Source organism: Callithrix jacchus, chromosome 6 (assembly GCF_049354715.1).
Source record: "Callithrix jacchus isolate 240 chromosome 6, calJac240_pri, whole genome shotgun sequence".
NCBI lineage: Eukaryota > Metazoa > Chordata > Mammalia > Primates > Cebidae > Callithrix > Callithrix jacchus.
In genome coordinates this window covers 78,256,447-78,284,380 of record NC_133507.1, presented here as the reverse complement: position 1 = coordinate 78,284,380, position 27,934 = coordinate 78,256,447, and the positions used below count along the sequence as shown (strand labels likewise).

Here is a 27,934-nt window from a genome sequence, read left to right as displayed (position 1 = left end):
CTTCTTGGAACCCAGCCACCATATTATCAGGAAGCTCAAGCAACCATGTTGAGAGGCCCAGGTGGAGAAAAAGTGAGCCCCTGCCAAAAGCTCTAGTTGAGTTCTCAGCCAGCAGCCAGCACCAACTGCCAACCACATGTATGTGCCTACTTTGGACCCATCCCAGTGCCCATATAACATCACACAATGCAGAACTGTCTGGTTAGTACACAGAAATAAAAAAAATGTTGTTTTCAGCCACAGAGTTTGGGGGGAGGTTTGTTAGGAGGCAATTTCTCCCTACTAAACAAAGCATTTAATTTTGGAGCAGAATCTCATCCCTAAAATATATCAAGTTAGTCCTCCATCCATCCACTCCTGCACTCATTCAAGCGCATATTTATTGAACATATACTATGCTAGATGCTGAGAACACAAGATCAAATGCAGATATGTCCCTGTCCTCATGGAACTCATTTTCTGGATGGGGAGACAGAATGGAACAGAGAAATCTAAGTACATGTTAAATAAAAGTGGTGGTATTACTGAAAATTGGCACAAGGCCCTCTGGGAGCCCCTAGCTGGGGAACTGACTTCATCAGAAAGATTAGAAAAGGAAGGGAAGACTAAACTCTCAGATCTCAGGGAAGTTAAAAAGTTAACTAGGCAGAAGGAAGAGCAAGAACCTGCCACACAGAGGGCTCAGCATATGCAAAGTGGAAAGAGGGAGGATAGTGTGTTCAAACTCTGCAACCAGAGCTAAGAGATCATGGCTAAAGATGAGGCTGGAAGCAGATAGATGCCAGGCCAGGTAAGACATTGCTAGCCTCATGAAAGCAAACTTAACAAGGAAAGGTCAACAAATTATTCCCACTCTGATCAGATTTCCTCTTCAAACCCAAGTGGGAAGAGAACTAACCTGAAGTACTCAACCATATAAACTGTATGTGTAGATCCATGGGTAGATATAGTTATGGGTATATAATAGGTCGGAGTTCACAGTCATTGAGCCCACCCTCTCATTCCTTGTTACATGTCACTGTACTCTTTGTATACATCTCTGTCTCCATTGCTAAATTATAAAAATCTTTGAGTACAGGAGCTGTGTCTCATCCATCTTTTCATTCTCCTCCTACAATATCTGGACAATATCAGTGCTGGATATAAAGCAAATACTTAAGAGTTTCCTAAAACTTTAAAATATGATTAAATAATCCATTCATAAATGGCCTATAAGAAGGGCTCTCCTGAAAGAAAATTCCACAGCCTCATTTGGAAAGCCACTCCAATGACAGCAACACTCTTAGGAAGGTCTTGCTGTAAACATCGTTGCTTTCTAATTTTTGGTCAATTCTTGAGTTTCATCCTCAATGAAGAGTGAAAACACTTTATCACATTTCCAAAGCAGGCCTTTGTGTGTACTTTGAAAATCATTTCTGGGTCACTCCTAGCTTTCTTTCCTTTCAGTGGCAAAGTACTTCATCTTCTCACCTTTCCTCAAAGAAGCCATTTAGTTGCTCCCTGGAATCATTCCAAAACCTCTGTCCCTCCTAAATGGTGGAGGCCAGAAATCTTGTAGACCAGAAACAAGGTCAGAGATTGCTGAGGGGCTTCATGAGCAGTCCTCAGAGTAGAAGCAGGCTCCCTTTCTCAGTCTGCTTGTTTTCCAGCCAATTCAAATGTGCACGTGTGTACATGCACACATATATGCATATATATTCTCACAAACACTGAAACTTTTTAACAAGCTCAAAGAACAAATATTGTCTTATTGGGTGAGTTTGCCAACTGCCTTCTCTGCTTCATCAACAGCCCAGTCTTCCCCATCCAATGCAACACATTGATTTTTTTTTAAGTGAAAGCTTTTCTTCATATTTTTGTATATGATATGACAAAGAAAGGAACAACTTTTTTTTTTTTTTTTTGGTATTCCACTATCTTCTTCATCCTCAAAGGCATCACATAGACTGTGAAACATCACCAAGAGATTTCATCGCCCTGACGTATCAAGAATTCAGATACCAATAAATAATTCATTCTACAAATAATGAGGCTCTGTTTCTTTGGGTTTTTTTTTTTTTTTTTTTGAGATGGAGTCCTGCTCTGTCACCCAGGCTGGAGTGCAGTGGAGCAATGTCAGCTCACTGAAACCTCTGCCACCCAGGTTCAAAAGATTCTCTTGCCTCAGCCTCCCAAGTAGCTGGGATTACATACCACCATGCCTGGCTAATTTCTTTGTATTTTTAGTAGAGATGGGTTTTCACCATGTTAGCCAGGCTGGTTTCAAACTCCTGACCTCAGGTGATCCACCCACATCAGTGTCCCAAAGTGCTGGGATTACAGACACGAGCCACTGTGACCAGCCCGAGGCTCTGTTAACATAAGCAGCTGTTATGCTTTCATAAAAAATATTTTTGGCCAAGCGCAGTGGCTCACGCCTGTAATTCCAGCATTTTGGGAGACCGAGGAGGACGGATCACCTGAGGTCAAGAGATCAAGACCATCCTGGCCAATGTGGTGAAACCCTGTCTCTACTAAAAATACAAAAATCAGCTTGCCGTGGTGGTGTGCACCTGTAGTCCCAGCTACTTGGGAGGCTGCGGCAGGAGAATTGCTTTAACCCGGGAGGCGGAGGTTGCAGTGAGCCGAGATGGTGCCACTGCATTCCGGCCTGGCGCCTGGCAACAAAGTGAGACTCTGTCCCAAAAAATATTTATATATTTTGGGGGGGGTTGAGGCTGGACACGGTGGCTCAAGCCTGTAATCCCAGCACTTTGGGAGGCTGAGGCGGGCGATCACCTGAGGTCAGGAGTTCAAGACCAGCCTAACCAACCAACAATGGTAGAACCCATCTCTACTAAAACTACAAAATTAGCCAGGCATGGTGGTGCATGCCTGTAGTCCCAGCTACTTGGGAGGCTGAGACAGGAGAATTGTTTAAACCCGGGAGGTGGAGGTTGCAATGAGCTGAGATCATGCCTTTGCACTCCAGCCTGGACAACAAGAGCAAAACTGTCAAAAAAAAAAAAAAAAAAATTGGCATTTGGGTGAAATTTGCAATTTTATCCCAAAGCTGCTGTTAAATTGCATTTGCAATCATTTTCTTTATCTCATCAAACAAATGTAAATCCATCAGTTATTTTTACTGTAGCCAATACAGAAGTCTGTATGATGTCATTTAAATGAGATCATATTTAGGGTACTTACTGAGTTATAAAGTGCTCATAAAAAGTAAGTACTACTTTTGTGCCAAAAAATAAAAAGATTGTACATATAACATAATTACAATTAACTCCTGAATTTAAATTAGAACATTGAATCAAACCAATGAATCCCCATTTCATACAGATTTATGAAATATGTTTATTCTAAAACATCTACTTTGCTTTAAATTATTCCCAAAATTATTTATCACATAATATGTTTTACATTTTTTAAGCCAGCACATAGCAGCACACACTTCACACGAACTTATATGTACATTATCTCAATCAGTTGTGGGCATAAATTGAGAAAAGAATAAGAATATTAGAATATTATTTTGTTTCTGCTTAGGAGGAAGAATAAAGCATTAGTGCAGTTATGTACATGAACTCCAAAGTTCTAGTCAAACAGCTTATGGAATGAACTGCTGTATAATTAGTATTTCCAAGAATTTGCAACAATAAAACACCACTAAAAATAGGCACCTACAAAATAAACACCAGCAAGACCTCAAACAATTGCATAACAGAAAAATGTGCCTTATCAAATACATAATCTAAGTACTACAAAGGGGATAGAATGCATTTTAAGAATGAGATAGAAATCCAAAATGCATTTATTTCAATAATGTATATGCTTAGTGGTCACTAAATTAAAGGGTAGTCAAAATTTCTGCTTCTGCAGAAAGTGAAATTCTGCATAAAAATATCATCTAACTGTGCTTTATAGACCCTTTTAGAAGAGGTCTGAGTCCAATTTTGAGGCTAAAGTCCATTCCTCGTTGATATGATTAAATTGATGATAATCACTAAAGATACACCACAGCTGCCATCATAGGTTAGAAACACATTACACAATACCGAGTAACCTAGAGGGAAAAGAACTTCTCAAGGTCACCCTGGCAGCCCACAGGAAGACCTGGGATAAAAGCTTCTTGGTGCCATGACCAATGTCTTCCTAGGTCACCCGAAACCTAGGACACACCCCGACAATTTCTGTTCCAAAGAAAGATCAAGGTGACTCACTTTCGCATGATCTCTCTAGCACCCAGCAGCCAGGGGTGGTTTCATTAACCGCACACGAACAGTTGGAAAACTGAGGACCAATTTCCTGTGTCAAGGTGAAAGGCACCTAAGCCTTCAGCGTTACCAACGATCCCGAGATCCCGAGCACAGACAACTCTCACTGGAACCACGCAGGAGAAAGCAAGCACTAAGAAAACAGACACGAAGTGAAGGCGCACCCAGACCCCGGGAGCTGAGTGCTGGCCTTCGTTAATTCCTACTTAACCAGATACGGCTGTCTTTCCCTTATTAAGCGAATCCAAGAATCGGTCCCAAAGTGAGAGTAAACTTTCTGCTCAAAGTGTCTTTCTTGTGACCGGAGCTCGGCTATCTCTCCAAGATCCAGACAAATAAGAGTATTCAAATTAGGACAAAATAGAAGAAACCACTAAGTCTCAACTCGAATCAAACCAGGTCCCCGGAGCCGAAGGGTCTGGTTACTCTAGGTCGAGTTACACGACGTAAAGACGTTTCTCCAGGCACCAAAGGTGCAACCAGACATATTTCCAGCTCTTTAATTCAACGTCCCTGACTTAAGCCAGGTCCCCTCCGAACTGTCCACACACATGCACAAACTAACTTCCCAGGGCGGTGCGGCGCCGGGACACGAAGACTTCAAGAGCCTGGGCTAGAGGGAGAGGGAGAGGGAGAGGGACGGAGCCCCAGCACCCGCCGAGGCCGGGAAGAGACGCACGCGGACTCGACCCAGAGCTCCTGCACGTGGTGGCCACCATCGGCTCCAGGACTCCGCGCCACACGCTCGGCCTCCTCCCCATCCTGCTCTCCCGCCTCCTTCTCGTACCTGTCTGAGGATGAAGCTGGTCGAAGTGGTGCTGCCATCGGATCTTTTCAACCTGCTCCTCCGGGTTGTGGTGCCTCGGGCCACCTGGACTCGACACACGGGGCCAGAGAGAAGCCAGTGAGGACCGCAGCGCGGAGCAGGGCGACCATCCCTGGCTGGAGTCCGCCTCCGGACCCGCTCCCCGGGGTCCCCTAGAGCCCGCACCCAAGTCTCCTTCGCGACTCCCAAATACAGCCCCCACCCCCACCCACCCACTCCAAGCCTCGACGGCAGAGAAGATGCCCGAGAAGTGCAGCCCGCAAGCACCCACCACATCCATTAACAAAGACTGTCAGGGTGCGGGGTCCGAATCCCCGGCATCGGCTTGGGGAGGCTGCGGGCTCCGGAGCGGGAGCGCAGAGACCCGAAGGAGGCTGAGGAGGAGGAGGAAGAGGAGAAGGAGGAGAAAGAGGAGGAGCGGGAGGAGAAAGGGACGTGGAGGAGGGGTAGGGGAGCGGGGCCGCCGACTCCCGGGACTGGGGCCCCGCACGCCCGGCACGAAGGCGGGGCGCGCTAGGGCGGCGGAGGAGGTGTGAGGAAGGAAGAGAAGGAAGAGGAGGAGGGGGGGAGGAGGGGGCGGTACCTGCGAGGTGGGGGAGTGCGGCCCGTCCGCGGTCCCGTTCTTGGCGTAGGAGGAGGAGGACATCGTTCAGAGCCACCGCATGGCCCGCCCGTGCGCGGTGGGCGGAGGGCGCTGGCCCCCGAGGCTGGGCTGCGAGCAGAGGGGGAGGGCACAGGACTTCCCCACCCGGCTCCAGGACCCGCGCCGGCGCCCAGGCTCCCTGCCTGCACTTCGGAGAGCGCGGCACCTTAAAGGGACCGAGGCGCTTCCCCCGCGCCCGTGGCTGGGTCCCGGGGAGGGGGCTTCTCGGAAACTCGCCTACCCCAGCCGACTGGGAGAAGCGCTCTCCCACCTAGCGAGCGCTTTACATCAGAGCTTCCAGAGGATGAAGGGAGGGGGAAATCTGGGATGGGGGTGGCAGGATTAAAATAGTCTGCACAGTTTAAAATGAGACAAAGGTGGCACGGTTCATGAATCAGGACTTGGGGAGGGAAGCTGGTGCAGTGTGGCGGGAGTGGGAAGAACCGGGCGGCTGTGTGTGTGTGTTTGCTGCACTGGAATTTTAAAAGGGCAAGAGCAGAGCCACCTTCCGCGACTTCACTCAACAGCCTACTGTGGTAAGGCATGGGGTTTTGTGGCTAGCTTTTCCTGCGTGTTTTTGTATTGCTTTGGCAATTCTGTCCTTAGAGCTGCGAGTCACACACATCCAGGCAGCCGTGCGAAACCCAACCAGCCCGAGTCTGACGGAAGATGCTGCCCCGCCAAAGACCAGCCTGTCCTAAGGAGTTTTGAAGGTCATTTTAGATCTGCTAAGAAGCAAGAGTTGGTCACTGTGCCTCCCATTTCTATGCGGATGGATGTTTTCAAGGGGAGAAACTCATCCTTGCAACCATACACAACGTTTGCCGCTGGTTTCCTCCTGCAAATACATACAAGAGATTAATTTGTGATCAAATTAAAAGAGAGGGATGCGGAGAAGAGGAGTAAGTGTGAGGTACTGTAGAGAGGAATAAGAAGAGGGAAGAAAAATATATGCAAATTCAAAAATAAAGAGATTCTGTTTAAATTAACATATACATACCCTCTCAAATCGCTAAATCAGCCCATCTAAGCTTGCATTCTAGGACTTTATAGACACAACTATCATGCTTGTTTTAACAATTGCTTGGCTTTATTGAGGTCCCAATTATAGCTTACCATCCACCAGACACTTCCTTTCCATTCCTAATACCTTCACTTAATCCAAACTTCTGTAACAATCTTATAACCAGTGTTTTTGCCTCCAGACTTCCTAGTGCATGGCATGTGCGTATACACACGCAGAGATTTTATTCCATTTACACACTACAGGCAAAACCATTTTCGTGAAATCTCTTGCCCAAGTCACTCTTCTCTAAGATTAAACTCCAAACTCCCTGGTCCAACATCCCAGCCTCCCCTGCATTTCTGATCACTCTCCATCTCATTTCTCCATCTTGATCTTTTTTATACAAACCTTCCAGCAAGCTGGCAGATCTACTCATTACCCAAGCATTCCAAATGCAATCCTACCTTAAATGCCTCCCTGGAATATGCCCTCCCACCAACCTACACACCCGGCCAAATCCTACCTTTCTTCTAAATGGGACTCGGCTCACTCCACAGAAATCCTCCCTGACCACTCCAGTCCCAGCTTATTCTTGTGCTTCTGAAAAACTGGAGCATGTATTCTCTGGGCACTTAGCATAGGCTGCCTTAGTTTATTGGTTTGTTGGTTCTGTTTTTGTGAAAGTCTCCTAATTTTCAGAGCAGATTTTTAGCTGTTTATCATCTATTCCTATGCCTTCCATATAGTAGATACTCCATAGAATTTATGGGGAATTGTAGGTGTAACCATACAGGACTCCCCGCTTTAGTTCCTGTCAACCCAATCCATATTTAGTTCTGAGCCATTTTCATAGTTGATACATGTGTGTGCATGTTCAATTACTGTGTTAGCACTGGACTTTGAGTTGTCTGGTTTTCCACTGACCACAGTCTCAATGACTTTGAGTTATTGAAACAGAACCCACAGAGGCACAACTGCATGAGAATCCCTGTACATTCAGCTCAAAGCAAAACTGGTGAAAATTATAAAAACATACATACACAACCATTTAAATTTCTAAAAATGGTCCTAAAGGTGCACAACACATCAAGAAATATTCATTCAAGGAAACCTACTGAAACCCAGTAAGAAAAGTGAGCTTGAGGTATTTGAACCAGGACCTACTCACTCTCTTCCTGCTTCCAGCTCAGAGAGGGAAATTCCACTGTATACTGGTGCAGCCAGTAACACAGGGCTCCCTCACCTCTTCAGCTCCCAGCTGGAGGTTTAGCTTCCTAGCAGGGACAAAACATCGGCATTTGTTATCCTCCCCCCAGCTGCCTGTTGTTGAGACTAAGTTCTAAGCAATATGGCAGAGAAGTGGGGGCTCCCTTCTGCCCAGCTGTACCTGGAGGCTATACCTTGGCCACAGCAGCACTGAGTATACTCGAGCCTTGATCACCTTTGCTCCTGGATCATCAAGAAGGAAGTCAGGAAACATGGGACTGCTTCTCCTTTCTACCAGAAACACTCAGCATCTAACATGGTGATGTCACTCAAAGAGAGGTGCACCATTGTCCCTGCCTCCAACACCAGAGTGGAAAAGATGTTGAACCTTTACCTTACATCAAGGGTCCCCAAACCCCAGGCCACAGACTTGTACCAGTGAGGAACTGGGCCACACAGCAGGAGGTAAGTGGTAGGGCAAGTGGGCATTACAATCTGAGTTCTGCCTCCTGTCAGATCAGGGGCAGCATTACATTCTCATATAAGTGCAAACTCTATTGTAAATTGCACATACAAGGGATCTAAGTTGCAGGCTTCCTATGAGAATCTAATGCCTGATGATCTGTCACTGTCTCCCATCACCCCCAGATGAGACCATCTAGTTGCAGGAAAGCCAGCCCAAGGCTCCCTTGCTGGAAGGCCTGTTTGCTGGAAGGTTTGTATAGAGAGATCAAGATGGAGAAATGAGATGAAGAGTGATCAGAAATGCAAGAGAGGCTGGGTTATTAGACCATGGACTATGGAGTTTGGAGTTTCTTAGAGAAAAGTGACTGATTCTACATTATCATGAGTATGTAATAATAATAGAAATAAAGCGCACAATAAATGTAATGTGCTTGAATCATCCCCAAGCCATCCCCCATCCCTGTCCCATGGAAAAATTATCTTCCATGAAACTAGTCCCTAGTGCCAGAAAGGTTGGGATTGCCACCTTACATCATATACAAAAATTAACTCAAAATTGATCACAGACTTAAAAGAGTTAAAAATATAAAACTGTTAGACGATCAGATAAGGGTAAATCTCCATGGCCTTTGACAATAAATTCTTAGACATGACACCAAAAGCATGAGTAAGAAAAGGAAAATAATGGGCCAAGCGTGGTGGCTCATGCCTGTAATCCCAGCATTTTGGGAGGCCAAGGCAGGTGGACGAGGTCAGAGTTTAAGATCAGCCTGATCAACATGGTGAAACCCTGTCTCTACTAAAAATACAAAAATTAGCCAGGCGTACAGTGGTGCATGCCTGTAATCCCAGCTATTCAGAAGTCCGAGGCAAGAAAATCATTTGAACCTGGGAGGCAGAGGTCGCAGTGAGCTGAGATTGTGCCATTGCACTCCAGTCTGGGCAATGAGAGCAGAACTCTGTCTAAAACAAAAACAAAAGCAAACAAAACAAACAAAAGAAATTCTGCTCTGCGAAAAATTCTGTTAAGATAATAAAAAGACAAATAACTTGTAAACAAAATATATAAATAACTCTTAAACCTCAACTATAGGAGGGTGCAGTGGCTAACGCCTGTAATCCCAACACTTTGGGAGGCAGAGGCGGGCAGATCACCTGAGGTTGGGAGTTTGAGACCAGCCTGGCCAACACAGAGAAACCTGGTCTCTAGTAAAAAATACAAAATTAGCTGGGCGTGGTGGCGGATGTATATAATCCCAGCTACTCAGGAGGCTGAGACAGGAGAATCGCTTGATCCTGGTGAAGGAACCCAGGAGGCGGAGGTTGCAGTGAGCCAAGATCGTGCCACCTGGCAACAAGAGCAAAACTCCATCTCAAACAAAGTAAAACAAAACAAAAACCTCAACTATAATAAACAATTCAAATAAAAAGTGGACAAAAGTAGCAGAGGGTTGTGGCTCACACTGGTAATCACACTTTGGGAGGCAGAGGAGAGAATTGCCTAAGAAGCCAGGAGATCAAGACCATTCTGGCCAATGAAGCAGGACCTCATCTCTACAAAAAATAAAAAAATTAGCCATGTGTGGTGGGTAGCATGCACCTGTAGTCCTAGCTATTTGGGAGGCTGAGGTGGGAGGATGCCTTGAGCCCAAGGTTTTGAGGCTGCCAGGAGCCATCATCTCACTACTGCATTGCAGCCTGAGACACAGGAGACCCATATCTAACATTTGAAAAACAAAACAAAAACTTTTTTTTAGCCAGGCACGGTGAGTCACACCTGTAATCCCAGCACTTTGGGAAGCCAAGGCAGGTGGATCACAAAGTTAGGAGTTCAAGACCAGCTTGACTAACATGGTGAAACCCATCTCTACAAAAAATACAAAAATGAGCCAGGAATTGTGGCATGTGCCTGTAACCCCAGTTACTCAGGAGGCGGAGGTGGGAGAATCGCTGGAACCCAGGAGACAGAGGTTGCAGTGAGCCAAGATCGCGCCACTGCACTCCAGCCTGGACAACAGAGTGAGACTCCATCTCAAAAAAACCAAACAGTTTTTTAAATGAACAAAAGATTTGAATGAATACTTTACCAAAGAAGACACATAGATAGCAAATAGGCATGTGAAACAATGCTCAACATCATTTACATTAGGGGAAATGCAGATTAAAACAACAATGCAATGCCACTGTACACCTATTAGAATGACTAAACATAAAAATGACAATAGCGGCCCTGTATGGCGGCTCATGCTTGTAATCCCAGCACTTTGGGAGGCCAAGGTGGATGGATCACAAGGTCAGGAGTTCAAGATCGGACTGGCCAACATGGTGAATCCCCATCTCTACTAAAAATACAAAAAAAAAATAGGCATGATTATGTGCACCTGTAATCCCAACTACTCAGGAGGCTGAAGCAGGAGAACTGCTTGAACCCAGGAGGTAGATGTTGCAGTGAGCCAAGATTGTGCCACTGCACTCCAGCCTGGGGGACAGAGTGAGACTCTGTCTCAAAAGCAAGAACAACAACAACAACAACAACAAAATGACAATAGCAATGGCTAGTAAGGATAAGGAGCAACAGGAACTCTCATTCATTGCTGATGGAAATGCTAAATGGTACAGAAACCTAGGGGCATACTTCAGCAGTTTCTTGGCAGTTTCTTAACAAGCTAAAACCATCTTATACAATCCAGCAATCAAGAACCTAAGTATTTATGCAGCTGATCTGAAAATCTGCATCCACACAAAGTCCAGCATGCAAATGTTTAATATCTTATTCATAATAACCCAAAACTGGAAGCAACCAAGGTGTCCATTAATGGGTGAATGAATAAACAAAGCATGGTCTAAGCATGTGACAAAATACTATTCAGCCATCAAGCCATTAAAAAAATGGATAAACCTTAAATGCATATTGGTAAATGAAAAAAGCCAGTCTGAGGCTGTATGTTATTTGGGATTCTAGAAAAGGCAAAGTTATAAAGTCAATAAACAGATCAGTGGTTCTGGAGGGGGTGATGGAGATAACAGGTTGAATAGGTAGAGCATGGGAGGTTTTTAAGGGTGATGAAACTGTTCTGTATGACACTGTAATGATGCATACCTGACATGGATCTGTCAAAACCTATAGAACTTCACAGCATAAAGTAAATGTTAATGTGTGTGAATAAAAAGAAAACCACTGAGGATGTTGAGAGATCAGGATGGAATGCAGAATGCGATATAACTGTATTACAAATACATTAAACAATGTCACTGAAGAATGTGGAGTGCTGGCCTAAGTAACTCTGGAAATGAGTAGCACCTGTAAGACTAAAAGGAACTGTGCCTAAGCACTGTACTACAGCTATTAAACATGTTTCTGAAGAGTGTAGGTTAACTATTGTGAAATCACTGTGTGTATAGACTGGAACTCAACAATTCATTACAGATAGCAAATGATCGGGGCCTGGCTTCCCACTGTTGGATCAGAAGGTTACACAGAAGCAAGGAGAGGAGACGAGAATAATCCATGTGGTAACGGACTAGAGAATCTGCATGAACTCAAGGGTAGCTGGTAATGATCCATGTAGTAACAAACAAACAACCTGCATGGAAGGCAGAGTTGCCCATTCAGCAGATTGAAGAAGCAATTCACAAGGGAAGCCAGACCGGAGACTCCCGGGCAGAAAAGCACCAAGAATCTTGATGCCGCTGTTTTAGCCGGCGCAGTGGGTTGCTCAGATTTCAGCCCTGGGAATTAACAACTTGGACAAAATAATTTGAAAGTCAGTAATTACAAAGATGACAGGTGAATAAATTTACAATGATGGGAAGAAACCAGTGTAAAAAGGCCGAGAATACTCAAAATCAGAATGCCTCTCCCTCTATAGAGGATCACAGTTCCTCATCAACAAGGGAACAAGTCCTGATGGAGAACGAGTGTGGTCCATTAACAGAATTAGGCTCCAGAAGGTGGATAATAAGAAACTTCTGAAAGTTAAAAGAATATGTTCTAGCCCAATGTAAAGAAACTAAGAACCTTGAAAAAAGGTTTGACAAAATCCTAACGAGAATAGACAATTTAGAGAGGAATATAAGTGAATTAATGGAACTGAAGAATACAATATGAGAACTCGGTGAAGTATGCACAGGTTTTAACAGTCTAATTGATCAAGCAGAAGAAAGGATATCAGAGGTCGAAGACCAACTTAATGAAATGAAACGAGAAGACAAGATTAGAGAAGAAAAAGTAAAAAGAAATGAGCAAAGTCTCCAAGAAATATGGGACTATGTGAAAAGACCTAATTTACATTGGATAGGTGTACCTGAATGTCATGAAGAGAATGAATCCAAGCTGGAGAATATTCTTCAGGATAGTATTCAGGAAAACTTTCCTAACCTAGAAAGGCAGGACAATACTCAACTCCAGGTAATACAGAGAACACCACAAAGATATTCCTCAAGTAGAGCAACCTCAAGACACATAATCATTAGATTCACCAGGGTTGAAATGAAGGAGAAAATTCTAAGGGCAGCTAGAGAGAAAGGTCAGGTTACCCACAAAGGGAAGCCTATCACAGCAGATCTCTTAGCAGAAACTCTACAAACTAGAAGAGAGTTGGGGTCAATATTCAATATCCTCAAAGAAAAGAATTTTCAACCCAGAATCTCATATCCAGAAACTAAGCTTCATAAATGAAGGAAAAATAAAATTTTTCATGAACAAGCAAGCACTCAGAGATTTCATCACCACCAGGCCTGCTTTACAAGAGCTTCTGAAAGAAGCACTATACACAGAAAGGAACAACCAGTATCAGTCAACCCAAAAACTTACCAAAAGGTGAAGAGTATCTCCATAATGAAGAATCTATATCAACTAATGGGCAAAATAGCCAGCTGGCATTAAATGACAATATGAAACTCACAAATATCAATATTAATCCTAAATTTAAATGGATTAAATGCCCCAATCAAAGACACAGACACGCAAACTGAATAAAAAGTCAGAACACATTGGCACTCTTTATCCAGATCCATCTCATAAGCAAGGATACAAAAAGACTCAAAACAAAAGGTTGGATGAAGACTCACCAATCAAATGGAGAGAAAAAAAAACAGGAGTTGTAACTTTCGTCTCTGACAAAATAGACTTTAATAGTAACAAAGACTAAAAGAAACGAAGAAGGACATTACATAATGGTAAAAGGATCAATGCAACAACAGGAGTCAATGATCATAAATATATATGCACCCAATACAGGAGCACCCAGATACATAAGACAAGTTCTTAATAACTTTTAAAGAGATTGGACTCCCACACAATAATAGTGGGAGACTTTGACACTATATTGTTAATATTCGACAGATCAATGAGATAGAAAATTAACAGGGACATTTATGATTTGAACTCAGACCTGGAACAAGTAAACTCAGTGAATATTCATAGAATTCTTCACCCCAGGTCCACAGAACATACATTTTGTTTTTAGTATTACATTATGCCTATTTTGAAAGTGACCACATAAATGGAAGCAAATCACTCTTCAGCATTTGCATAGCATTTCACACACTTAAATGAAATATTGGTTGGCTGTTTGTTATTTTCTTTTCTTATTCCTTCCTGTCTCCACTGTTAAGCACAATTATCGGCATAAAAGAGGTTTTTAATACCTACTTTTAGATTGCATTCCAGCCTGGGCAATAGAGCAAGACTCCTCTTCTCTCTCCCCCTTTTCTCTTTCTCTTTCTTTCTTTCATAAAAAAAATAAAAGAAAGAAACTGCATGAACTGGAGGGTAGCTTAATAGATACAGATGGTTATATACAGAAATATGTATAGGGCCCCATGCCATGGGGCCTGTAATCCCAGCACTTTGGGATGTTGAGGCAGTAGGATCAATTGAGCCCGGGAATTCAAGGCCAGCCTGGGCAACATAGTGAGACACATCCCTACAAAAAAACTGTTTTACTAAATTAGGAGGGCATGGTGGTGTGTGCCCGTAGTCCCAGCAATTTAGGAGGCTGAGATGAGAGGATCACTAGAGCCTGGGAGGTTGAGGCTGCAGTGAGCTGTGATTGTGCCACTGCACTCCAGCCTGGACAACAGAGTAAGACCCTGTCTCAAAAAACAAATTAACTTTATAAAAGGAAATATTTGCCTAGGCATAGTGGCTCACACCTGTAATCTTAACACTTTGGGAGGCTGAGGTAAGTATCACCTGAGGTCAGCAGTTGGAGACCAGCTTGGCCAACATGGCGAAACCACGTCTCTACTAAAAATTCAAAAATTAGCTGGGCATGGTGGTGCATGCCTGTAATCACAGCTATTCAGGAGGCTGAGGCACAAAAATCACTTGAACCTGGGAGGCCTAGGTTGTAGTGAGCCAAGATCAAGCCACTGTACTCTAGCCTAGTCAACAGAGTGAGACTCAGTCTCAGAAAAACAAAAACAGCTAGGCATGGTGGCTCACACGTGTAATACCAGCACTTTGGGAGGCTGACGAGGGTTGATCACTAGGTCAGGAGGTCAAGACCATCCTAGCTTACATGGTGAATAGCTGTCTCTATTAAAAATACAAAAAAAAATTAGTTGAGTGTGGTGGTGCATGCCTGTAATCCCAGCTACTCGGGAGGCTGAGGCAGAATTGCTTGAACCAGGGAATTGGAGGTTGCAGTGAGCCGAGATAGCACTACTGCACTCCAGCCTGGTGACAGAGTGTTGAGATACTCTATCTCAACAACAACAACAACAAAATGGCCAGGCACGGTGGCTCACATCTGAAATCCCAGCACTTTGGGAGGCCAAGGCAAGCAGATTACGAGGTCAAAAGATTGAGACCATCCTGGCCAACATGGTGAAAGCCCGTCTCTACTAAAAATACAAAAATTAGCTGGGTGTGGTGGTGCGCGCCTGTAGTCCAAGCTACTCGGGAGGAGACTGAGGCAGGAGAATTGCTTGAACCTGGGAGGCGGAGAGATTGTGCCGCTGCACTCCAGCCTAGGCCACAGAGCGAGAAGCCATCTCCAAAAAGAAAAAAGAAGAAATACTTATAGATCGCTGTATATACATGGGCTAGCATACATATATATTTTTTCTTGCTTTCAGCCAAGGGCCTAGAAGCAATGACCCCTTAGTAGCAACAAATACATCTAGTACCAAGATGTTGGTTTCTAATACTATCCTGTAATAGAAGTCAGGGCAACCTTGCACAAATGGCTAATTCTAGGACTGGGGCAGGAAACATACAAGAGGAGTCTGGAGCATCTTACAGTGCCAGAAAGTAAGGTAAGTGCTTTTTTTTTTTTTTTTTTAAATCTTTATTTCAGAGATGGGGTTTCCCCCTGTTGGTCAGGCTGGTCTCAAACTCCTGACCTCAGGTGATCCGCCCACCTCAGCCTCCCAAAGTGCTGGGATTACAGGCGTGAGCCACTGCACCCGGCCTAGGTAAGTGCTTTAAATAAAGAACCCCAAAATCAAAACTACATGGTCGGGCACATCAAAGGGAAATAGGAGTAAACTAAACTGAAAGAGCTCCCAATGGCCAAAGATCGAATCATTTGAGTAATAAAAGTGGTATTGAAAATAAAACCCAAAGTACAAAAGAAATACCCATGAGTTCATAGTGATAAAAATAAACCATCAAACAAATACATGGGAGAAAAGAGACAAACCCCCCATGTGGAAAATTCCACATAATTTATGTAGAAACTCTACCCTCAAGGAGGAGAAGAATAACTTCCCACCCTATAAAGTGTGGGCTGCATATAGTGATTTCCAAAGGGTACAGGGGAAAGCGGGGAGTAGAGACTCCACAAACACTGCCTGAGCCAGGTGATCAAGATCAACATCAATGGCAAAGTCGGGTTGATAGCACGTGCCCTTGATACAATGTGACGAAAAGGCACTTCTGGGATGAAAACTCACAGCTTCTGTCTAATCATGAGGAAAATGTCAGACAAATCCCAATTGAGGACATTCTACAAAATATATGATTAGTACTCCTCAAAATTGTCAAGGTCATCAAAAACAGGGAAAGTCTGAGAAACTGTCAGAGCCAAAAGGAGCCTGAGGGGACATGACTGTGACATATATCCTGGATGGGATCCTGGAACAGAAAAGGGACATTAAGTAAAAGCCATGAAAACTGGAATACAATATGAGATTTAGCTAATAATGACGTATAATATTGGTCCAAACTGTGACAAATTTACCATGAGAAGGTGTTAATAATTGAAGAAACTAGGTGTAGAATTTCCTGTGCTAACTTAGCAATTGTTTGTAAATAAATATAAAACTATTCCAAAATATAAATTTATTTTTAAATTTTAGAGGTGGAAGGGAATTTAGTAACTGTTTAGAACAAACTCCACATTTAGCAAATTAAGAAGCTGAGCTCAAGAGAATGAACTGCTCGAGAGCAATTCATTGACTGCTATTAGACTCTGCTGCTTTCCTAAAACTCTCAACACGGCTGGATCACTTTGTCAGCTACAGATTCTCTCTTCATAAACTTTATTGTCACTTAATAAACTTTTGTTAAGTGCTTCCTAAAGTCAAAATCTCGTTCAAAGAGCCATTAAAAAAAAGTGATTTGCAGAACTCACAGGGCTCAGGAATATAAGATGACAATGTGTTTCTTAATTAAAAATTAAATCAAAACGCATTTTGTCTAGGGTCCATGCATCTAGAATGTTGTATTCTTAATCTAGGAGCATACAAAAACCACAATAGTGGCACAGGTGCTTAATTGCATGTTATAGATTTGTGTCATTGACCTCTTACATTTATGTCCAACTAACCATGGCATCAATTTTCAGAGTTTTCATCTTGGAGGATCTATTTTCTCTTGTTCTAAAGAATTTCTCCAGAATTACCTCTTCCCCTTCCCCAGTGTTCTGGTCCAAACTGAAAATCTGTTCAAAAGACACGTAAGCCATGTACCTTCAGGATATTAAAGGTTAAATTTTCAAGAATTGGATTTAAAATGTTTACTTTCCTAACCCTAAAAAATTTACATCTTATAAAACCCAGTGAACCCTGGGTATGGTGGTGTGTGCCTGTAGTCCCAGCTACTTGAGAGGCTGAGGTGGGAGCATCTCTCAAACCCAGGTGTTCAAGGCTGCAGCGAGCTATGGTTGTGCCACCTCACTCCAGCCTGGGTGACAGAATGAGACCAGATCTGGTCTTTTTTTTGTTTGTTTGAGACGGAGTCTTGTTCTGTCACCCAGGCTGGAGTGCAATGGTGTGATCTTGGCTCACTGCAACCTCTGCCTCCCGGGTTCAAGTGATTCTCCTGCCTCAGCCTCCCGAGTAGCTGGGACTACAGGCACATGCCACCGTGCCCGGCTTTTTTTTTTTTTTTTTTTTTTTTGTCTTTTTAGTAGAGACAGGTTTCACTATGTTGGCCAGAATGGTCTCAATCTCTTGAGCTCATAATCCTCCCGCCTCGGCCTCTCAAAGTGCTGGGATTACAGAGGTGAGCCACTGTGCCCAGTCTTTTTTTTTTTTTTTTTTAAATTTAAGACGGAGTCTCACTCTGTCTCCCAGGCTAGAGTGCAATGGCATGATGTCGGCTCACTGCAACCTCTGCCTCCCAGGTTCAACCGATTCATCTGCCTCAGCCTCCTGAGTAGCTGGGACTACAGGCTCACTACCATGCCTGGCTAGCTTTTGTATTTTTAGTAGAGATGGGGTTTCATCACATTAGCCAGGCTGGTCTTGAACTCCTGACCTCATAATATGCCCACCTCGGCCTCCCAAAGTGCTGGGATTACAGGTGTGAGTTATGCGCACAGCGGAAACCTAGTCTTTAAAAAAAGACAAAAACAGAAAATGAACAACAAAACCACAACAACGAAGTAAAAATGCTATTCTCTTGGTAAAATTTTTTTTTTTGAGACAGGATCTCACTCTGTCACCATGCACAAGTGCAGTGATGCGATCATGGCTAACTGCAGCCTCAATCTCTTGGACTCAAACCATCTTCCCACCCCAGCCTTCTGAGTAGCTGGGATTACAGGCGTGCACCACCACATCTAGGTAATTTTAAAATTTTTTGTAGGGGTAGATCTCACTATGTTGCCCAAGCTGGTCTCGAACTCCTGGCCTCAAGTGATCCTCCTGCCTTGGCCTCCCAAAGCCTGGAGATGTGAGCCACTACACCCAGTTGTACAATTTTGAAAAACACAAATGATTCAGATTGGTAATGGAAATAAAATCCAAAATCAAAATTGTAAGTATAGTCACTGTGAAGATGAATCATATACATCTTTTAAGTGGTGAATTATATTAAGATGCTACCTACTAGCTCATTTAAATTTAATTTACATTTTAAAACCTACATTTATTTTACCAGGCATATTTGCCAGTTTTGCTATGGTAACAACTCTAAAATCTCAGTGGATTACACCACCATAGCTTGTCGCTCTGGTCTACACTGTAGCTCTGTTCCCCTTGTCTTCCCATTTCCAGGTCCAGGTTGAAGGAGCAGCCACTATCTGGAACATACTGGCTCTGGAGAGAGCAGACGCTAGAGAGCTACAGGAAGTTCATGACGGCTTTTTAAGCTTCTGCTTAGATGTAGGCATCTGTTGCATCTGCTCATATCCCTTTGGTCAACGTCTGACATAGACATACAACCAATTCCAAAATCACTGAATGAGGACGTAATACTCCAGAAGTCAAGTGCATGGGCAATTATAAACAGTCCTCTTACAGAAAAAAGGGAGAGTAAAAAGCTGCAAACAACAATACAATCCTCCACTCAAAGGATAACATGCTTAAAACAGACAACTGTAAAATATAATCACCTCTGCTGGGCATGGTGGCTCCCACCTACAATCCCAGCACTTTGGGAGGCAGAGGTGGGCAGATCACAAGGTCAGGAGATTGAGACCATCCTGACTAACATGGTAAAACCCCATCTCTACTAAAAATACAAAAAGTAACTGGGCATGGTGGCATGAGCCTGTAGTCCCAGCTACTTGGGAGGCTGAGGCAGGAGAATCGCTCAAACCTTGGGGTTGGAAGGTGCACTGAGCCGAGATAGTACCACTGCACTTCAGCCTGAACCACACAGTTAGTGAGACTCTGTCTCAAAAACAAAAACAAACAAAAAACAAAAAATATATATATATAATCACCTCTATCCTTCATCTTCATTCTGTCATTTGGGTGCTTATCATAAATTACGCAAAGTTTTCTATAATATTTGATGGAAATACTCTTTTATAGGTTCAAATTAAGGTGCTGAAATATGAAGTTTCCAAATATTAAAATTCTTGTCTTATTTTGCTATGATAGTTTTCTGTCACATGTCAGAAAGAAATGTTCACTGTACTTTTGCCTCTGCTGCAATCCCTAGACTCAGAATGGAGAAAGGAGCATTATTTGATAAGCCCTAGGGATACTACCATATTTATTAATTTTTTTGAGACAGAGTCTTGCCCAGAGTCTTGCCCAGAGTCTTGATCATGCAGTGGCATGATCATGGTTCACTGCAGTCTCAACCTCCCAGGCTCGAGTGATCCTCCTACTTCATCCTCCCAAGTAGCTGGGACTATAGCTATGCCACCAGACCTGGTAAATTATTATTTTTTTTTAATATCCCTATGTTGCCCAGGCTGGTCTCAAACTCCTGGGCTCAAGGAAAGTTCCTTGGCCTCTCAAAGTGCTGGAATTATAGTTGTGCACCACAAAGCCTAAGATATTTAAAAAACAAAACAAAGCAAAGCCATTGGGTTTCCTGACCATTAAAACAGACCCTAACTCCCCTTTGTTTCTTTTTTCTTACTTTATTGAGACACAGTCTCACTCTGTCACACAGGCTAGAAGACAATGGCATGATCTCAGCTCATTGTCTCCTGGGTTCAAGCGATTCTCATGTCTCAGCCTCCCAAGTAGCTCGGATTACAGGTGTGCGCCACCATGCCTGGCTAATTTTTGTGTTTTTCATAGATATGGGGTTTTGCCATGTTGGCCAGGCTGGCCTCGAACTCCTGACCTGACCTCAAGTGATCCACCTATCTCAGCTCCCAAAGTGCTAGGATTATAGGGGTGAGCCACTGCGCCCAGGTCCCCCTTTGATTCTTGATAAAGTAATGCCATATTCCTTTGATTCTAAAACATTGTGGATTTTCAGATGTGTCAATGATTAAATAGCTTTAAGAGAATAAAATGAAATCTTACCCTGTAAAATAAATCTTGATTTTTTTTTTTTTTTTTTTGAAAGGGAGTTTCGCTTTTGTTGGCCAGGCTGGAGTGCAGTGGCATGATCTCAGCTTTCTGCAACCTCCACCTCCTGGGTTCAAGTGATTTTCCTGCCTCAACCTCCTGAGTAGCTAGGATTATAGGTGCCTGCCACCACACCCAGCTAATTTTTGTATTTTTAGTAGAGATGAGGTTTTGCCATGTTGGCCAGGCTGGTCTCGAACTCCTGACCTCAGGTGATCAGCCAGCCTCAGCCTCCCAAAGGCTGGGATTTTAAGTGTGAGCTACTATGCCCAGCCAAATCTCAATTTCAGAAATGTTAAAATAGAATGATGATAAGCACAAGGAAAAGGTCAAAGAAAACTCAAATTTACTAAATACCAGGCATTGTCAGGTGCTAAATCAATATTCATTCTTTATTCCACAAATATTTTATGTGCCCGTGCTAGGCCCAGGAACTACAATGAGTAATAGTCTGAAGGCTTTTATAGATGTAGTGGGGGTAGAAATGCTTTCAGACACGAATAGAAAAACTGTACCAACCATAGTTTAGATCACTAAGGGTAACAGATCGAGGCTTTTTTTATTCTTGTCACATATGAAGAAATTCAGAAGAATAGTCTAGAACTGGAACAGCCACTTGAAGATGTCATCAAGGAGCCAGACACCTTCAGTGTTTCTGGGCCATCATAACTTGCTTTCTCATGGTCACATGATTGCTATATCTCCTGGCATTACATGTGCTTTCTAATGCAGAAGTAGAAAGAGCTTTTCTTCAGAAGTTTTTTCACTTTGGGAGGCTGAGGTGGGCGGATCACAGGGTCAGGAGTTTGAGACCAGTCTGGCCAATATAGTGAAACCTGGTTTCTACTAAAAATACAAAAAATTAGCCAGATGTGGTGCTGTGCACCTATAATCCCAGCTACTTGGGAGGCTGAGGCAGGAGAATCATCTGAATCAGGGAGGCAGAGGTTGCAGTGAGCTGAGATAGCACCACTGCACTCCGGCCCAGGTGACAGTGCAAAACTCTGTCTCAAAAAAAAAAAAAGTGTTTTCTTTCATCCTAGGATGTTCTCCCCAGGAACTCTAAGCTAAATCCCATTGGCCGTAACCATATTATGTGGCCACCCTTGGCTGCAAGAGTCTGGGAAGGCAAGTATTATTATCTTACCTACTGACTTCCTTAAGAGGAATCTAAGTAAGAAGATGGTTTAGAAATGCATGTTGAGTGAGCCAAACCACATTCCAGTGCGACAGGGCATCCGCTGTAACACAGTTACAAGCTATTTCAGAATCACAGCATGGTTTGGGGACCAGTGAAATTTGGGCTGACACTTGAAAGGATCATTTATTAGGTGGACAAAAGTATTCTGGACAGAAAAAAATAACAGGACCAAACACGTACAAAAAAAGTCAAATTGTCACCTGAGGAATTTTGGGTTTGGTGGCGAAAGTCTAGAGTGTATGTGAGAGTGGAAGAAGAGTTAGAAAAGCTGCCAGGGAGAGCTCATGAAGACCCTAACATGTGATTCTAGAGCTTAGCCATCATCCACAATAGAACAGAACCGTAGCGAAGGTGAGACTTGTTTTCTCAGCAATCTTGGTTCTTGAAGAAACCAGGCTATACGTGTGGGCTTCAACTCAGAACTACTCTCCTCACAACTAAATTAGCCTCAAGTAGTCACCTGCCTTTTCCTCAGAACAATTCCTTGAATTTAGCTCTTTTCTGTTCAGAAAGCAGTACTCTGAAACCTTGAACACCCATTTGCCAGATGTTTGACCCATTCTGTGTGACAGAACCAACGAATTCTTAGAAAGAGCCAGTCTGTTTGCATCAGGCTCTGGTCTCTTCAGCCATCTGTGACAGAGCTGACTGTACTACAATGTACGCATTAAATAGATCCGTCCACTCTAAGGCTCTTCCTTGCATTAGCATTCTCCCATATGAAGATATTTTATAACTACTGAGCCCTTTGCAGCCCTATCCATCTCAGTGAGTTGTGAGAAAGGGAGCTGAAAGATTCTGACAACCTCAATAAAGAATTTTTTTCTAGGTAACAGTCTCATTAGTATAGTGAGGACACATTCTTAGCATCAAATAGAGCCTAGGTTGTAATTCCATTTTGTCACTGCATGTGACCTTGTGAAAGCTATTTAACCTCTTCACCTACTTTTCTACCTAACAGGAACTATGAGAATTCAAAGACAATGTATATGAAAGTGGTTTTAAAATCAAAGAGCAATGTCTGATGTTTTGCAACTAGTTAGTGCATGGTGAAACCACAAATAGAACTTTGGCTTGGAAATGCAAATTCTTAGCATCCCCAGTGTACAACGTTATTGAATAAATTAATGAATGCTAATAAATCTTTAACTTTTTTTTTCTTCGAGATGGAGTCTTGCTCTGTCGCCTAGGCTGGAGTGCAGTAGTGTGATCTCAGCTCACTGCAACCTCCACCTCCTGGGCTCAAGCTATTCTCCTGCCCCAGCCTCCCGAGTGGGATTACAGGCATGCACCACCACACCCAGCTAATTTTTTTGTATTTTTAGTAGAGATGGGGTTTCACCATATTAGCCAGGATGTTCTTGATCTCCTGACCTTGTGATCTGACTACCTCAGCCTCCCAAAGTGCTGGGATTACAGGCATGAGCCACCACGCCAGGCTAACTTTTTTTGTTTCAAAATAGAAGACACAGGGGCAGTTTGAAGCTTTTATCTCCCTCTTAATTTCCCGGGCTTTCTCTGTGTCTCCTAGCAAAGTGTTTAAAAAAAAAAAAAAAAAGTCCCAGTTATATGAAGTCAGATGTAAATATGTTATTTCTAGACTGAAAAAACTATGGTATGCTTTTATTAGAGAATCTTAACAAGAGTTTATTTGGTCATGGAATTGCAACAGACCAATTCAACTTCAATTACCAGTCACACAAAATAGTAACATCATGTTGTAAACACATTTCAACAGGTCTGTCTCTGGCAGATACTATCGACTGTTTCACTCTACATTTCCCCAGTCATATTGTCCTTTGCCTTCTCTAGATACAGGATGGAAAGCAAAATCCTCACCTTCCCAGAGGCATGTGCCACGAAGTGCAGTCCTTTCACACAGTTCTGACCAATAACATGGAGATGAAAAACTCTGGGGAGGGTTTCCCAGGGCAGAAGTATGATAAAGATTATTTTTGGCTAGGGTACAGAGTCTCTCTTTTTTCTATGAAGACAATGTACTCTTCACAATATACTACATGTCTGAAGTTGCTTGGAGAACAAACATATGTGACAGTTAAGAACCATCTCTACCCTCACACCTAACATGTCTGTTCCTAGACACCATGAAAGCTACACCCTAACAAGATAACATCGTCTCCCCTTTAGGCATGTGATAGAAGTGATCAGATTAGGATGAAGCTGTCCTCTCTTAGAAATGCAAATTATACAGCTATGGGTTTGATGCATCGCAGCTGGACAACCTAGGTCCTAGAACTGACCACCACTAGCGTATGTTAAGAGCAGTGTCAAAAAGTAGCTGGTAAAATAATAGTCTCTTCAACAAGTGGTGCTGGGACAAATGGATACCAATATGCAAAAAAATGAAGTTGGATGCTATATTTCATACCATGTACAAAAATTAACTGAAATGGATCAACAACCTAATTACAACAGCTAAAACCGTAAGTCTTAGAAGACAACAAAGAAGAAAATCTTCATGGCTTTAGATTTGGCAATGGATTCTTAGATACAACACCAAAAGCAAAAGCAATAATAATAATAAAAAAGAACAATAAAATAAGAAATAAACTAGACCTAACCAAAATTTAAAGCTTTGGTGTATCAAAGAACATCATCAAAACAACTCAACAACAGAGACAAAAAATTCGATTAAAAAATGAGCAAAGGCAGCTCCTGGAAAAGCTGAGGCAGAAGGATCACTTAAGCCCAGGAGATGAGGCCAGGCTGGGCAACACAGCAAGACCCCACTTCAAAACATGACAAAATAATGGGCAAAGGACTTAGACATTTCTCTAGAGAAGATATCTAAGTGGCTAGTAAACGTATGAAAAGATGCTCAACATTGCTGGTCATAAGGAAAATGCAAATAAAAGCCACAATGAGGTATCAACTTCACAGCCAGTAGCATGGCTATAATAAAAAAATAGAAATTTACAAATGTCAGCGGAGATGTGGAGAAACTACAAACCTTGTGTATTGCTGGTGGAAATGTAAAATGGTTCCTCTGTGGAAAAGTTTGGTAATTCCTTAAAAAGTTAAATGTAGAATTACCATATGACCCAACACTTCTACTCTTACGTGTCTAAAAGAATTAAAAACTGGTATTCATATACATGTACACATGTATGTTCATAGCAGCAGTATTCACAACAAAAAGTAAAAATAGGCCGGGCATGGTGGCTCATGCCTATGAGCCTAACACTTTGGGAGGCTGAGGCAGGTGGAACACCTGAGGTCAGGAGTTCGAGACCAGCCTGGCCAACACGGTGAAACCCCATCTCTACTAAAAGTATAAAACTTAGCTGGGTGTGGTGGCATGCAACTGTAATCCCAGCTATTCGGGAGGCTGAGGCAGGAGAACCACTTGAACCTGGGAGGTGGAGTTTGCAGTGAGCCAAGATCATTCCACTGCACTCCAGCTTGGGTGACAGAGCAAGACTCCATCTCAAAAAAAAAAAAAAAAAAAAAAAAGTAAAAATAGCACAAGTATTTACCAAAAGATGAATAAACACATTCTGATCTATACAATGGAGTATTTTCGCCGGGTGCAGTGGCTCACGTCTATAATCCCAGCACTTTGGGAGGCCAAGGCGGGTGGATCACGAGGTCAAAAGATCGAGACCATCCTGGTCAACATGGTGAAACACCGTCTCAACTAAAAAAAATTTCAAAAAATTAGCTGGGCATGGTGGCACGTGCCTGTAATCCCAGCTACTCAGGAGGCTGAAGCAGGAGAATTGCCTGAACCCAGGAGGCAGAGGTTGCAGTGAGCCGAGATCGCGCCATTGCACTCCAGCCTGGGTAACAAGAGCGAAACTCCGTCTCAAAAAAAAAAAGAAAGAAAGAAACAATGGAGAATTTTCAGGCATAAAAAGCAATGACATACTGATAAATGCTATAATAGAAATGAACTGCAAAACCATTATGTAAAAGAAGCCAGACACAACATTAGAGAAATGCAAATCAAAATTACATTGAGATACCATCTCACACCAGTTAGAATGGTGATCATTAAAAAATCTGGAGACAACAGATGCTGGAGAGGATGTGGAGAAATAGGAACACTTTTACACTGTTGGTGGGAGTGTAAATTAGTTCAACCACTGTGGAAGACTGTGTGGCGATTCCCTAAAGACCTAGAAATAGAAAATCCATTTGACCCAGCAATCCCATTACTGGGTATATATCCAAAGGATTATAAATCGTTCTACTATAAGGACACATGCACACGAATGTTCATTGCAGCACTGTTTACAATAGCAAATACCTGGAACCAACCCAAATGCCCAACGATGATAGACTGGACAGGGAAAATGTTGCACATATACACCATGGAATATTATGCAGCCATCAAAAACGATGAGTTCATGTCCTTTGTAGGGACATGGATTAACCTGGAGACCATCATTCTCAGCAAACTGACACAAGAACAGAAAATGAAATACTGCATGTTCTCACTCATAGGCAGGTGTTGAACAATGAGAACACATGAGGGGAGCACTACACACTGGCGTCTGTTGGCGGGAATAGGGGAGGGACAGCGCGGGGTGGGGAGTTGGGGAGAGATAGCATGGGGAGAAATGCCACATATAGGTGAAGGGGAGGAAGGCAGCAAATCACACTGCCATGTGTGTACCTATGCAACTATCTTGCATGTTCTTCACATGTACCCCAAAACCTAAAGTGAAATAAAAAAATTAAAAAGCCAGACACAAAAAGGTCTAGTTTGGAATTAGAGATTATGCCTGTCCAATACTGTGAATGCATTATGGTTGGTGCAATAGTAATTGCAGTTTTTGAAATTACTTTTAATGGCAAAATGCCACTGACTTGTTCACCTTAAAATGGTTAATTTCGTGTGAATTTCACCTCAATTTTTTTTAAAAAGTAGCCAGCTTCAAGACCAAAATGTAATCAGCATGTCACTGCCTTAATGTACAAGTACTGGAAAACTTTTTTTCTTTTTTTTTTAAAGAGATGGAGTCTCGCTATGTTGAGCAGGCTGGCCTCAAATTCCTGGCCTCAAGCAATCCTCCCATCTTGGCCTCCCAAAGTGCTGGGATTACAGGTTTGAGCCACCATGCCCAGCCAACTGGAAAGCCTCTATTAGGATATAAAATGGTATAAATTTAAGAACAAAACCAAATCTCCATTCCTGAGTAGCTTTTGAGGGGGAATATCCATCCAGTTTTTTTTTCTTCGCCTCTATTTGCCTTTGAATGTTTCTCCTGTCATTCAATAACCACTGCTCAAGATGACCAGAGTAGATAAAAATGCAAATCAGTTATAATCTTGCTAACTACAAACACCTTTGGCATAATGAAATCAATTATTGAAATGTAGATGTGGTATTTAAAAATAAATAGGATTATAGAATTAACAGAGGTCTTAGTTTCATCTATCCACATGTCATTATAGTTTAGCAAAGATAAAAAGACTGCCACAAAACTACATTTTCCTCAGAATTCCTGCATCAATTTTAAGCAACCTTATAAAAGTCTCGAGTGCTCAGTACTCAGATTTCACTGTATACTTTTACCCATGTCTATGAGTTCCCTAGGATTGCTGTAAAAATTAAACAACAGAAATTTGTTCTCTCAAGTTTCTGGAGTCTGAAATCAAAGTGTTAGCAGGGCCATGCTCCCTCTGAAGGCTCCAGGGAGGAATCCTTTGCCTCTTCCAACTTCTGGTGGTCCCAGATAGTCCTTTCCCTCTGGCAGCATAACTCAACTTTCACTGCCATGACCTTTCATTTGTGTGTCTTCTCCTCTTTTTATAAGGACACCAGGCATTGGATTTAGAGCCCACCCTAAATGCAGGATGAATTCACCTCAAGATCTATAACTAACGACATCTGCAAAGACCCTGTTTCCAAATACAGTAGTCTGTCCTTGGAACATGGTTTCACTTTTTTTCCCCTCCGAGATGGAGTTTTGCTCTTGTTGCCCAGGCTGGAGTGCAATGGTACTATCTCGGCTCACTAGAACCTCTGCCTCCCAGGTTCAAGCGATTCTCCCACCTCAGCTTCCCAAGCAGCTGGGATCACAGGTATGTGCTACCACGCCCAGCTAATTTTGTATTTTTCGTAGAGACAGGGTTTCGCCATGTTGGC

General features: G+C 42.8%; 1 protein-coding gene across 6 annotated transcripts in view; it reads right to left on the bottom strand.

The window, feature by feature from the left end:
* CACNB4 (calcium voltage-gated channel auxiliary subunit beta 4) overlaps window positions 1–6,021 on the bottom strand; it is a 296,835-nt gene extending 290,814 nt beyond the window's left edge. For 4 of the 6 annotated variants that reach the window (XM_078327789.1, XM_078327794.1, XM_002749448.7 and 1 more), the window contains exons 1-2: window positions 5,360–5,603; window positions 5,050–5,133 (exon numbers count right to left, since the gene is read on the bottom strand). Coding sequence is in view for 3 of the 6 variants with exons in the window: in XM_002749448.7 (XP_002749494.1) it covers window positions 5,050–5,133; window positions 5,360–5,368 (93 nt within the window). In the remaining 3 variants the exon portion in view is untranslated. Of the gene's footprint in view, window positions 1–5,049; window positions 5,134–5,359; window positions 5,604–5,671 lie in introns of those variants that run through there. The other 2 variants (XM_002749446.8, XM_035304898.3) reach the window with 2 other exon arrangements.
* Window positions 6,022–27,934: the final 21,913 nt, after the last annotated feature.